A 15,095-nucleotide genomic window follows, 5' to 3' on the forward strand; every position below is an offset into this window, starting at 1 on the left:
TGATTATCGACTTTTTCTTACCAGTATAATTGAGTCTCTTAGGTCAACTTGTAGCATCGAGTCTTAATCGTTCAAAGATAAGCAAATAATGGTAATTTAGCACCTTGTACATAAAAGCCAGCGAATTACTTCGACTACGTACGTGTCGCAAAGCAATTTGCTTTATGGTTACGACTTCGTAAAGTCGCACGCGTCGTTCGTAGTCTCGTTATGTTACTCGTCAATGAAATTTCTACTCTAGTATTTCTACTCTTACTGCTGTACGCATGCACGCAGTCATTCATCGATTTCATCTTACATAAGATTTAATGTTATTAACTGTTGGCGAGTCGTAAAGATAATTCATTTTCTTTTTTTTATTGTTGCAACGAGATTTGAAGGAATTATTAATAAATAGATAAGAGCGAGAAGAGATTTCAAAAATGAAAAGCAAAAAAAAGTATAAAATAAAAAATATATATTTGCTTGTATCTTCGTTTATTAATATTAACGTCGAAATGAAAAGAAAAAGAAAATTTTCTCATGGGTGTCATTGACGTTGAAGAATCGAAATTACGATCTTTCCTGATAAATTCAATTCGTTTTGATTGTTATCAGAAATGAGTGACAAAGTCTCTGGGAAAAGAAGGCGCGAAATCTCTGAAGTTTAACGATAAAAGCTTCTAAGTTGCTCGCTACACCGTGAGATCGTAATTAATTAATGGATTAACCCTTCGGCTTACAGTGAAATGAGGTGAAAAATAGGGTCAAAGAGGAACAAGAGAAAGGATGGAAAAACTTGAGGGAAAGGAAGGTACGAAATAAAAATACTACTCTATTGGAGTTAATAAAAATCGATTAAAAAAAAAAAAAGAAAAGAGAGGAAACCACATTTTTCTGATTCGATGAGAGCGCTCACCCTTACAGAGATAAATAAGATATTCAAAAATAAATAAAAATACGAGAGACGAAGTGATGATACGTAAGTAAAAAAGAAAAAAAAAAAAGAAAAAAATAGTACGTAATATGTCGTTAAAATTTACACCGAGTAACAATTACGAGTTACGTTTATAAAATTATTAATAATTTTTATAACGTTTTCTCTACTTATATTTCTCTACTTCCTTTCTCTCTTTCTCTCTCTCTCTCTCTCTCTACAAATGTACGATAGAATGATATCAGTAACTAATAAAAACAGGAATAGATATGCCACAAAGCTACGTTAGAAATTTTCGGCACATTTCAAGACTCGATCTCATATTCCGAGCATGAGCTCGATCTTCTGCTTTATTTAGTTGTATTTCGATGCAGTATTTAAATGATCCACGACTACCAGAGCTTGGCATACACTTACGGTGTCTCTTCTTTGGCTTCTATATTCTCTTTCTCTTTCTCTCTCTCTCTCTATTTTACACTCACTTCTCTTACTCGTTCCATCTCTCTTAGTCTCCAATATATCCTTCATGAATATGTAGAACCGCTTGCACTTGCCTTCTTCCACTTTTTCTACCGGCATACATTTTCCGCTTATTATAACGTACAATACTAAAAATATAACATTGCTCTCTCAACTCGTTTACGTAAGCCAAGTAGCAAATCGTTTCGTGAACATATTATTTTCATAAGCAAACATTTATAAGAAGGAAAGTCACTGTGACGTTTAAAAAAAAAATAAAAAAGAAAAAAAATAATAAACGAAATTTTGTTTCCCTTCCTTCCTTTTCCCTTTTTTGTTTTTCTTTTTATGTTTTATTTCCTTTTCTTCTTCTTCTTTACATTCCTTTTAACCCGCGACGTCTCCGAAACATGTTTCGAAATTAATAATTGAAATTATTAACAGAAAGGTCTATCCGGCTTGAAATCTCTTCGAAGAAATGGAAGAAACGGAAGAAAGCAAAGCGCTATTGAGATTCTATGTGCTCTCCTCGACTATAATAAAGATAGCTAGACTCATCGACGTTTCTACTTAAGCAAACTATCTTCGTCGAGAGTACGCTCAAAATCGATCGGTCGTAACGTCGACCACGTACCATCTTTTTTATGCATATTAGATACATTTTAAAAAGCGATAAGATTGCAGATTAAAATCGTAGCGAAATGAAATCGCTTGGAACTTAACGAAATAGGAAAGAGAAAAAGAAAAACAAGGCACAAGAAAAGAAAAGCAAAAAAAAAAAGAAGTCAAACGGGAACGCTCAAAGTGATTAATACTACAATCGTAAAGTCTAATATAATTTGGAAAGACGATAATTGATTAAGAGAGATAATTGACGATAATTTGCTTCTATGCTCAAGTCAATCCTGAAAGCAATGCCCTCGACTTATTTTTTATACATGTAACAGGTCGATACACTCAAAAGCTTCCCCATCTTTACTTGGAATAATTATAAAGCTGCGATCGAAAAGCGGATATTCGCGGTCTTCCTATTTTACTTTTTAACTTCGTAAGTGGATTCGTCAGGATGATTCCGCTATCTCTTTACAAGATACATAAATGTTTACGAATGAGAGAAAGGAAGCGAGGAAAAAGAACGATAAATCATTATTATCGTCGTTACGAGTATACATTCGCATACTGGAATGCTTTGAGCGGTTTCTGCGATATAGCGGACGTGGCGGGAAATTCAAAAATGGGTTAGCATTTCGATAAAAAATATTGAATAACCCGCATTTCCGCGTATACCAGGACATTTTCTAAAGGCGATAGGGTAGAAGAGTCTTTACGATTGCGATTCCTCTTCCTCCGTTTTCGTTGCGACGTGCCTTTACGAGGTAGACCTTGCGATAACCATAATGGCCGGTTTCAAACCATTATCGTCACTCTATTTCACACTCGATATCTTCGAAGGCTTTCCTCCTTTCTTGATTCCTCTTCGAGCATCGTATCTATCTACCTTCTGTGATCGTGTTCTAAATCATCACGATAACGTCTTCTTATTGGATAATGTTTTATAAAACTAATGATTAATCGTCAGTTAACTTAATCGTCGGTTCAAATATCGATTATAATGATTTGTCTGTCGGATGAAAAATAAATGACAATCAAAGAAAAAGAAAAATTATGATTACACACGTCGCAAATATTCGAATTTTCAAATAAATTATACGTATATACGTACACGTTGCCAGTGTCCCAGAAAAGATTGATATAGTTCATATATATTTATTCTACCAACGTATAAAAAAAAAAAAGAGAAAAAGAAAGAAAGAAAGAAAGAAACCATATAAAATTCAACATTTTATTTTCCTCAATTCTCGTTTCTCTTTATTTTTCAGGTGCGGAGGTGCTGGACTCAAAAGGTTAGCAGCGCTCTCGTAGTTTCGTATTATCGTGTCTGTGATAAATAGCTAGAACCTACTATACATTCCAAAGTCTGTGAGATAGTTCGTTGTTAGTAAAGAAAATAGTGCTTGTAGTTATTTAAAGATATTTTAAAAATCGAGGAAATAAAGAGAGAAAGAGAAAACAAAAGAAACAAACAAACAAACAAATAAACGAACAAAGAAAAGAAAACCAAAAAAGAAAAACTCAAGATCGGCACGGGCCGATCAGCGTTATTAAACGTGCACGTAGAAAATAACTCTGGACACGAAGAAATGTCTGGAAGCAGATGGCTCGAAAGTCAAGAGAGCAAGTTTGGACCGCCGGACATACGAAGGCAACGATTCAAATTTGAAACTAACGAAAGAGATAGCAGAGGAGGAGGTGCATGAGATACGTAGATCGAGATCTGTGATCGATCTTTCGATCGGGAATCAAACGGTCGGAAAAAGAAGGAAGATACGACAGTATTGGAGCGAGAGAATAAAACCATCGAAGAAATCCATCGACGAAGGAACGAGAAAAATTCGAAAGGTAGAAAGAAACGACTCGTTTCTCAAACGATTCGTCAAAACTTCGAAGGAAAATATCGCCGAGGGATGCGAACGATTGGTCAGAAACATTCGTAGGAGTCCGCGTCTTCTTCAAAAAAAATTACATTTGGCCAAGAGTACAGACAGTTTGGATAGTACGAAAAACGATAACCATCGACCAGTACCACCTATTCGAAGGAAAAAATCGCGAAAGGGTTCCGTATGCTTATTGGACTGTTCAACAAAATCCGAAGATTTTGTAATCGTTACGAGGGATAGAAGAAAAGAGGAGGAGGACTCGTCGAGATCGAAGAGCGTCTCGGTGGAAGATGTCGAGGATTTGATACGTTCAGAAGACAATCTTAGATTATTGGAAGAGCGTGTGAATCTAAGAAGACGTTTTGAAAAAAAGAGAGAATCCAAGGACTCGCTTTTGGCTGATTATTCGCCTGCTGTGCACAGGCGTTACGTACGTTCAAGGTCATCGCGAGAGGAAGATCGCGTCTCCGAGTCCGAAAGTAAGCCGCTCGAACAACGAACGTGTAAGTGCGAAAGGAAAGTGAAATATTCGCCACCGCCGGACGAGGAAGAACCAAAGGAGAAGGAGGAGAAGGAAGAAGAAGAGGAGGAGGAGGAGGAGGAGGAGGAGGAAGAGGTACAGAGGTCATCGAGACGTAAACGGCAAATCTGCGATAACGCGAACGGGTCAGTCGATCTCGAAGAAGTTCCAACGACTCGACAATTTCCGATAGCCGACAGTGACCAGTTGCATGCGCGCGCCTCGAGCACGTCGTCCGACGTAAAATGCAAACTTGCAAATTCGTCGGATGCACGAGGAGAAGAAGGAGAGGAACGACGGCAACGAGAACGACAACGACGACGACGACAACAACGAAAACGACGACGACGAATAAGCGAACTACGTCGACGTAGGCAGCAAGAAAGCGAGGAGGAAGAAGAGGAAGAAGAAGAAGAAAAAGAAGAAGAGGAAGAAGAAGAGGGAAGAGAACCGACGAGTCTCAAGTTATCAGTCGAGCTATTATCGCCGTTACTCGAAACTGCGAGAATTTCGATAGGAGATCGTGAGGATGAAAGTATTCTCTTAGCTGAAAGTTCTTTCGAAGCTCGATCGAGTATAGAAGAGGAGAGCGTTAATTCTGACTCCCCGTCGATCGATACCATCGTTGGCGATGTTTTACGATCCGTGACTGTTCTACGAAACGATTCCATCGAAAAGATTATCGGGGATAGGATCGAACCGTCGAGGAACGACGAGAAGAGCAAAAGTTGTCTCGAGTATACATCGAAATCGAGAAACTCAAAGATGAAGCTGACGATTAGAATGATCAGGATACGCGACAAACTGGTGCTCGGTTTGAGCGCCTTTGCGATACTCTTCACCTTACTTTTGGTGATGGATCTTCAAATGGATCTCGGCTACAGTGGACATCATTTGATACCAAGCCACGGTCGTGTTAGAATCGGTGACGATCCCAACGTCGAAACCGTATATACCGGTTTCCGGCGTAAGTTTTTGCAACGTACCAACGGTAGTAAAGAACAATACGACACGGCTACCTTTACGCGAGCTGTCAAGGACGTTGGTGCTTCTTCGAAAACTGGCAAATCGAACGAACACGACGATTTCGCCGATCTAATCGATATTGTTACGAACGGTTACGATGTTAACGCGGACGAGGGTGTCGTTAGGATTAGCGGCGAAGATCACACTTACAATCCTACCTTGGGAGAACTCAGACACGCCGTCCCAGGGTAAGTTCTTCTTCCTGTCTCTCTCTTTTTTTTTCTTTTTCTTCTTTTTCCTCTTTTCTATCCGATTTTTACTGATATTTTTAATTATCAACGACTGTACGAGCTTGCGATCGAAAATATATGCTTTTTAACGTCGAGTCTCTTGGAACATTAATTAATTACGACGTTAATTCTTAAGATTATTAAAATCAAACAATAATTCTCTTCGCATTTTTAATAATTATCGCGTTACTTAACATCAAAAAGTATTGAAATTCCTAATTGGAAATTGAATGATTTTCTAAAATTTAAAGGAAATTACATACCCACGATAGTACCGAAACCAAAGTAATCTGACTTATGACTGACAGTTAAATCTAATCGAAAACAGAGTCAAGTAGCGCCACTATCTTCAATAGCAATTACTCGTGAGAAGCATGTCTGAAATTAAGATTCCATTACTTATCGTTATCTCCAAATTTGGAAAAACATTTTGTTATCCTCTCGTTAGATTCGTTTTAAACATTTTCTTCAATAGCAACGGGATCGCAAAATCTTACATTTTCGGATAAAATATTGGATAGGTTCGAGAAGAGAAGACTAAAGCCACGATACGAGTTGACTAAATTGCTGTTTTCTCATGGTCTACACGCGTACCACGTTTATAGGAACACGATTTTTCTCCTCCCGAGCCATTCCACACGACGAAATCGTGTTCGTTGGTGCGAACGCGATTGCGGACCTTCCTTTTCTTTCTTCCCTCCTTCCTTTCTTCTTTCCTAAGTCACCGTTCCCTTCTTTTCTTTTCTTTCTTCCTTTTTTTCCTTTCTTTCTTCTTTTTTTATTTATTTATTTATTTATCGTTCTTTTTTTAGATTAAAGTTCCGTTCGATCATTAACCAATCGTTGTCGTTGAGAGACGATCGACCGCGTCAGACTTCATCGATTTTTTTATCATCAATTTGTCTCATGATCACTGTTAAATACGAAGTATAAATATAGGTTTTGTATCTGTTATTTTTTTTTCTCTTTTTTTTTTCAAAGTCATTAATTAATCATTTTAGCAGACAGGTCTCTTAGAACGTATAGATTTTTACGAGAGTCAGTTCGAGAGAAATTTTATTTTTTATTAGCTCGCGGAAAGCCAAGTAGAACGTGTGATTCTTTAAAATGTTATATAGCGTTTGTATCGAACAAAGTATAATCCATTAATTCGTTCTTCATGTGTATGTATATCTCATTAATCATTTACCTTACATTTGCATACATATCTAGATATGATTGTTTTGGATTAATCGAAAACGATGAACGAGTTTTGTAAAATGCAGGAGACCGATGTATTATTTTGAAAACTAATATAACTAATAATCCAAAGAAAGAGACGACGATTGAATGACAATGATTGTCTTATAACTGTTCTTCTTTGTAGTCAGACTTCAACTGTCCGATGGTTTCTTCTTTGTCTTCTCTCATTCGTTATCGATAACCTTTTGTTAGACTTTGTCATCGTCTTATCTTTTATACTGTTCTACGAATATGATTATCTTCTTCCTTTTTACCTATTTACTTACATAGTATCTTTATATGTGTTCTCATATCCTACATATATATATATATATATATATATATATATTTCAATTAAATGTTATTCGAATATATTTTATCATACGTAATATAATTGATAAGTTACGATTGAAATAATCGATATTGCATTTAGCAATTCACTTCTATATATATATATATATATATATATATATATATATATATACATGTATATGCGTACATATATATGTACATACATAATACGATATATAAAAAAGCTAAGCTTTGTCCTGGATGTCGGAAGATATTAAAAAGGGTGAAAAGTGTATATTAGAGAAGGTCGAATGAATGTTCAGTGATATCACGAAGTAACCTCGATTCCAAAGGGAATAACGCATTGTTTCTCGTACATTCGAGTAACGACAATGGCGTAAGACGGTGAAGGTTCGCTTATTCGAAATAACATAAAAGGGTTCATATAGGCACGCGGAAACGATGCGATAGGACTTCAGAGACTTCGGTACGAACCAGACGATGCTTTTTACTCTATGATGTCTCTCGAGAATCTACGAACGAGAAAGAAGAAGACAATGAAGATGGCTACCTTTTATTTTCAGAAAGTATCCCTTCTTGAAATAATTCATAAAACATAAATAAACGGGGCTGTCGAATAATCAAAAATAAGTATATATGGATATATTTATACACACATATATGTGTGTGCAGATATAAAACGTAGAATACCTTGAACTTTATTTCTCTTTTATGTCTTATGACTGCCGACAAGAATAAAACGATAATCGAGTATCCTATTCGTGGATTAGATGATGTGAGATATATGTATGTACCATCTTTGTGTGGACCTTCCTTTTCAATGTCAATGTTATTTGGATCAAGCTGACATTTCAATATGTTCTTTTTTAACTTTAGAAATCGATAAAAAGAATATACTTCCAAATGATAACGTTGCTGATAGCCTATCGAGATCAGATTTTATAGGTATCATGGGATGATACCCATAGATCTGAAATATAAAATCTTAGATTCTGAAAATCATTCGTTCAGATGATATAGGATCTTCATATATAATAGAGCTTCTTTGCTGGTATTAGATGTTACGTTCGGTATTTTTGATATTACTTGCTCTTAAACTTATCCTAATCCTTTGGTTTACTTTCATACTCTTTCATCTCCTTTTTTTTCTTTTTTTTTTTTTCTAACAATGAGTAACGGCGATAACAATATCTGACTTGCGGGAAATAAACTTCGGATTGATCTAATCATTTCTGCAAACGTGTCTTTTTTTCTTTTTTGACTTCTTTTTTTTTAAGTTGAAAAATCGAACATATTAGTAAAGAAAAAATTAAAGAATTCGATTCACGCGAAATTCGTATTGATCTAGTGACAGTGTTTCCGTCGGATTTCCATCGACTGAATAATAAAATACAACACAAACTAAATAGATGTTCCTCTTTAAAAGGAACTGCTTCTTTTTTATTCGATCATTGTGTGTTTTTGAGTTTAATAGATACCTATGTACATATATATGCTTATCCCTCAACGATATACATCATTCACATTGTTACACTAATTAATTGTAACACTAACCGATACTATACGTCTAATCGCAATGAAGAAGATCTATTATATATAGGAACCTTTATCTCTCTTACGTATAATTTCTAGAAGCTAAAATTTTATATTTCGAATTTACTATTTTATCCTATGATATCCATCGAATTTCATTTCGATCGATCATTGACACCTATCGAGGTAGTATAGTCGATAAAAGTAAAAAAGAAGACAATATAAGAGAAATCAATCATTATTATTAAATGTTAAATGAAAATGATAGAAAATAAATATTTGTAATATCATCTGGAAGTATACTCGAAAAAATGACGATATTTTCACACTCTCAGTGCACTGTATCCTATTCGATCGTGTTAAAGTTGACAAAAGCAGAACGCTCTTTCTCATAACTCGTCGCTTGGTTTCGAGGAACTTTCGAAGGGGCTTCAAAAACTTTCGAATAGCTTTTCTGAGCGTACAATAAAAGAAGAGTGAAAAAACGAGAAAAGAGAGAAAGAGAGAAAGAGAGAAACAGGGATAAAAAGAGAAAGAGAGAGAGAGAGAGTCATAAATCCATCCAGTTTTCTCGATTTTCCGCACGAAGGATGATCGAATAATCGACGAGTCTGGATCAGTCACGCAATATAGACTTTGAGAACAAAAAGAATGTACAAATAATAAAACAGATAAAAGTAAAATAACTATTTATTTATGTAGATCTATATTTACTAGATCATTGTACTTAATATACCTCATAACTTTGATGCATTTTGTTCTCTTCATTATCACTATATCGTTTAGATAATGAAGGAGTAATCCTATCTATCTATTATTCGAATATTTAGATAATAATTGAGTTCATCTGTTCATCTGTCTATCTTGTTTATTTAAATATTTATTAAAGTATCCATATACAGCATTCATAAACTGTAGTCGAATAAATGGACGAGTAAATTTCATATAACACCAACCATAAAATAGTTTGCAAAACCATATAAAAATTCAAAGAAAGAAAAACATTATTTGTAAATGGGGAGAGAGAAAGAGAGAGAGGGATCAGTGTTTCGGTCTGAAAAATAGAGATATATTTCTCCCAAGTAAAAGCCATTTTCTCGCTTCGTCCCGCTTGTTTACTCCAACTCATTTATAATTTTTCTCTCACGCCTATGCCCAGAGTGCAACTCTTTATCACGATGGAGACTTCGATCTCGTTTAGAAGACGGCACAAGGTTCGCATCATTACTTTTCTTTTTTTTTCCCCTTAAACCGATCAATAAATTTGCGTTTTAATTATTGATTACAATCCCAATATCGTCTTTTTTCTTTCACTTTGAAAGAGCTTTCGGAATAGCATTAACATTGTTACTAGTATAAAACAATTTTATAATAATGGAATAATTTAAATAATGCTTGAACGCAATATCTAAATTTTATTTTTTCTTTGTTATTATTATTGTTATTATTATTATTCTTAATTATTCTTAATTTACTTTTAAATATTTTTAATTATCTTCTTAAAGGTAATTATGCTTAAAAGAATATAAGCCAATCTCGCAATTATGCGGATTAATATTTAGATTAGATTTTCGCGTTGAATTTAATATTTAAATTATAGCATCTCGATGCTTATATTATTTTATTTTATTTTCCGTTTACTTTCGAACAAACAAATTTTCCTACGAAGGCAATAGAAAAATTCAAATTTCGCGGAGTTATAAAATAAAAAAACGCGTAACGCCATCTGTTCTAAATTTAAAATAATACGCCGAGGGAACGAAACTTGTTAGCTTCTTACGTTTTGGCCAAGATCCAAGAATTTTCTCCTTATTCAGGATTAACATCCTTTATCTTCACGCGTATTTACAGATACGCGACACGCTCGTTATCGCCTCCGTATTTCTGATATAAATTTCATCTTTATCGCGATCCGTTTTCTCCCGACAGTTTATTGAGCGTTCTTATCTCTAATAACAATATAAATAGAAGATAAATCGTACAGTATAATATAATCGATAGAAAATTATTCGCTTAATGATTTACTTTTATTAATAAAATTTTAAATCATTTTTTCCAGTTTTACTATAATTAATTTCGAGGATTTAATTTCATTACACAATACAAACATTTTTCTAACAAGAACGATTTAAAATTATTGTAAAGTACAAAAAGATTTTCAATCCTTTCCGTACTATAAACTTAGGTATTATTAAAAAAATAAACGCGAAGAAATATAAAAGGAGAGAGAGAGAGTCGTTTTATAAGTGACGAAAGATATCGCGCCGGAAATAAGTACGTGCCCTCTAACGCGTTATCTTTGCTACGATTTTAGAAAAAAATAAAAAGAAAGAAAAATAGAGGGGAAAAAACTGATCGATGCTAAGAGAGATCGACGCGTTCGTGTTTAATATCCGGGAAAAGAAATTGGGTCGTTTTTATTATTTTATCGTAACCGAGATAAAAGTCGTTCGAAAGGAACCGTCTCGTACGTACTTAAGTACTTACGTACTTACGATTAGTTCACGAGAGACGAAGATTAGCGTCTAAAGAAATCGTGTCATGGTTATTGGGTCGCGTCATGACGCATACAAGACGTGTTGCAAGTCAAAAGAGAAGAAAATATATTAAAGGGAAGAAGAGAAGCGAGACGTCTATACCTCGTCTTATCTTATCTATGATAATATGTCTATCTTTGATGTAAAATAACAGGTACGGTCAGTTCCGCTCCTTTTGCTTTTCCTGAAGCGGCTCGTTAATTGTGGAAAGTGCCGCGACGAAAAGAGAACTCTTCTTTTCGATTTAGAATCTGACATGTCAATTATTAAATCTTTTCCAACAAGAAAAAAAAAATTTCTTCTCCAAAGTACACGAGTATGTTCAAAAAAAAAAAAAAGAAAAGAAAAGATAAAGAAAAAAAAATCGTGTACCAGCGGCGCAAAAAAAAGGTAAAAATTCGAAATATTTTTTCAAATTTTCTCCAAGATAAACACTCTCTAAAGAAAAAAAATCTCTAAACTTTAGGATACTTCGTAGTAAAAAGAGAAACTTCGAGCATGCGCTCTTATCTCTATGCATAATGATCTATAACATATCGCTTAGCTCCTTCTTATTATTTTTTCTCATACGTCCATGTATAAACCATTTTATATAGTAACATCGATCCTTAACAGGATTCGATTACCGTTTGATTTTCCATATGCATCAATTTTATTTAAATTATACTCTAAACAACATCAATTTGAAATAATAAATTGTACTAGTTAGAAAAGTATTATACTGATTTGTCGCTGTATTTCGAGGTATAATACGAAGTGCAATGGAATTGTTCCAAAGGAAAGACCAGAGAGTTTTCGGTAAGCGGCCTAATTACGCGACCGGTCCATGCGAATGACTAATCAGGGCAAACGTCAGCGACTCGTATACGAAGACCAACGGGCGTGCGCGGATATGTTCGGATATACGACCGTAAACCGCAGAGAATCCACGCGAGAGAGAGAATCCTCGCTCGCTCGCTCGCCAGCTCGAACCTTCGTGGCGAACGTCTACGGATTAAAGCCCCGTGTTGTGTTGTCCTCGCGAAACCGCACTTTGTGCTCAAACACACGAGACACATATTACGTTGCGCCCCCGACCATACACGGATTACTGTCATATATATACCTCCTGTCCCGTTTACCCGGAATTCCTGCATCGATCTATACTCCGAACCTGCAGGTCCTTTCACCGATATCCTTCTGAATCACGTTCCTTTATTCTCATTATTTCTTCTTTTCTTCCCTTTAACTTTATTTTACGTATACTTTAGACATATATACGTATACTCGCACGCTCATGTATGTATGTGTGTGTGTGTACGTGTGTGTGTGTGTTAACACATGTGTCTTATCTTTTTTCTTTGTTAAAAATATTGATAATAATAAGAAGAAAAATAGTAATTTTCAAATCGTAATTTTTGCGTTTATCAACGTAATCAATCGAAAAGCAGATAAGAGGAGTTGTACTTCTTTCGTTAGAATTCTTTTTTGTTTTTCTTTTTGTTTTAATTTTCCTCAGAATCATCGTCATTTTTAGTCGTATTTTCTTTTCTTTTCTTTTCTTTTCTTTTCTTTCATTTTGTTTTTATGCGACACTAATTATAATAATAAGAGGAAATTGTGGACAAGTTTCTTCATTGTCTTCAACAATCATAAATATCAAAATTCTATAATAGCGAAGTGCAATTTTGCCAATGCACGTAGTACATACATCCTCGTTGATCCTTCTTTTCTTCTATATTTTTTTTTCTTTTTTTTTTCTTTTCTATTTTACAACTATTCATAGAAGACTCGACAGTAATAGCTTTCTTATCTACGAGTGTCCTTAAGACGTTGAAGATGCACTTAACTAACAACGCGAAGGATTCTTGTGAAGGAGAAAAAAAAAGAAATAAAAAAGAAAAAATATGACGTGTTTCGTGTAAATTACACGAACGACGTTTTTTTTTCGTATTTTTTTTTTTTTTTATCTTCTCATGGTCGTAGCTTATCCGCGGATCGGTATTGTTTCCACGGTTGGTCTCACATCGCGAGCTCTATTCTTTCTTTCTCTTTTCCCCCTGTATAGATTTCTAGCTTTCTTTCTCTTTTCGTCACATCCGATCCCAGCGAATTTCAAACAAGCACTAGCGTGCGAACGTTCGAACCCCCCTAACTCAATTTTATTTCTTCGTTAAGAAATATAAACGATATATTTTATATTTTTAAATGATTTCAAAGCATTTTCCCTAAGGATTTATTTTTATATTTTCGTAAACGTATCTGTTAGTTTATATATACAGTTATACAGTTATCCGATCGTAATCTCGCATTCGCTTTTGCATTTCGATTGGAACATCGCTTTAATCCTAATAAATCTTTCATATCTTCCATCCTACATTTCCCTTTCCTCTTTAATAATATCTCAAATCGTTTAGAAGTTATAATTCTTGATATCTAATAATTATATGGAAATTAAGAACAGATCGATCAACGTTTGTTATCTCATCTCAATGAAATAGATACTACTTAAGTCGATCGATTTGTTTTTCTTTTTAAACCCTTTAACCATACAAAATAAAGTTACAAAGGAATCACGAAGGTTGCCACAAATTTATGATCAATGAACGAATATAAATGAAAACAGAAAATGAAACGTATTATTATTAATACGTAATTTAACGTTTTATCTATCGGATCGAGGATACAATATGTATGATATTTGCCGAGAGTCAACGAAACGCTTTGATACACCCGTTAGACGAAGAGAGTACTGAATTTTAAAGATAGCTATCTACTCTATCCCTTCTCTGTCTCTCTCTCTGTCTCTCTTTCTATCTATCTATCTATCTATCTATCTATCTCTATTTCTCTCGTCCCTCTTCCTCTTTCGGTCACTCGCTGGTCAAATATTTGAAACAGGCCGTTTCGTCCCCAGCCCCAATTCGTCTCTCTTTCGCTACGTCGTAGTCCGATGGCTCGGTCCGGACAGCCTATTGACTCGGGACACGAGCTCTCTTCAAAGGGTGGAGAACGTTTTAAAAAAGAGAGCCTCTTCGCTGTGACGAGGGCGTCGCACGCCAGGCGTGCGACAAGTAATCGAGAAATCGTTCGAAAAGAAACTCCCTTCGAAATTCTCTTTTGTCATATATATATACATATATATATACATATATTGTGTGTATGTGTACATATGCAAATTGTAACTTATCGTAGAACGATAGAGAGAAGGGGAGGAGGGATAAGAGAGAGGGAGAGAGGAAGAGATATTATCGTAAGATAAGAAAAATAAATTGTGTAAGTTGGTCTGAGCGAATTTAACAATGAAGCTTAAAAAACTAACAACGTTCATAAAAAAATTGAATATACGATGTGTCCACAAAAAGGATTGTCCATTGTTCATGACGTTATCATAACACTTATCCACGCGTAGAAGAACTCGTCACATATTTGTACTTTCAAAGATAAAATTGTTGACTACTATTACATTTCTTTTGATTTTTTTTTTTTTATCATCAAGAGCTAAGCGTAATTAATCGAATACTATCTGTTTTTTAATATAGATTTATTCTATTATTATAGTATCTCTTTGTTAATTAATCTTCAGAAAACAAAATTTATCGTTATTATATTGGTATTACGAGTGACCAGTGCTACGAGTACTATTTTAATTACTTTACATGTTAATAATAATAGTAATAATAATAATAATTTATTTCGAGAGATGAAAGCTTTACGAGATAAAAACGATTTTCGATTCGTTTGCTATATCCCATATAGCAAATATCGAAAATTCTCGTCCTGCTTGAAATACAATTGGGTTTCTTTCGAACGAATCTCAAGTAGGATCGGTGTTCAATCGATGAAAATCGGACTCGCAATTGT

The 15,095-nt window shown here is 34.7% G+C and overlaps 2 protein-coding genes across 4 annotated transcripts in view; one reads left to right on the forward strand and one right to left on the reverse strand.

Annotated features, from left to right (window-relative positions):
- The window catches only part of LOC127066778 (MORN repeat-containing protein 3-like), an 85,887-nt gene that overhangs the window by 31,924 nt on the left and 38,868 nt on the right, over positions 1-15,095 (reverse strand). The window lies entirely within an intron of this gene.
- LOC127067102 (uncharacterized) overlaps positions 1-15,095 on the forward strand; it is a 52,625-nt gene that overhangs the window by 2,367 nt on the left and 35,163 nt on the right. Inside the window, exon 2 of the mRNA XM_051001631.1 lies at positions 3,554-5,607. Coding sequence (XP_050857588.1) covers positions 3,554-5,607 — 2,054 coding nt within the window. The remainder of the gene's footprint in view (positions 1-3,553; positions 5,608-15,095) is intronic.

The sequence above is a fragment of the Vespula vulgaris genome, chromosome 10, assembly GCF_905475345.1.
Source record: "Vespula vulgaris chromosome 10, iyVesVulg1.1, whole genome shotgun sequence".
NCBI lineage: Eukaryota > Metazoa > Arthropoda > Insecta > Hymenoptera > Vespidae > Vespula > Vespula vulgaris.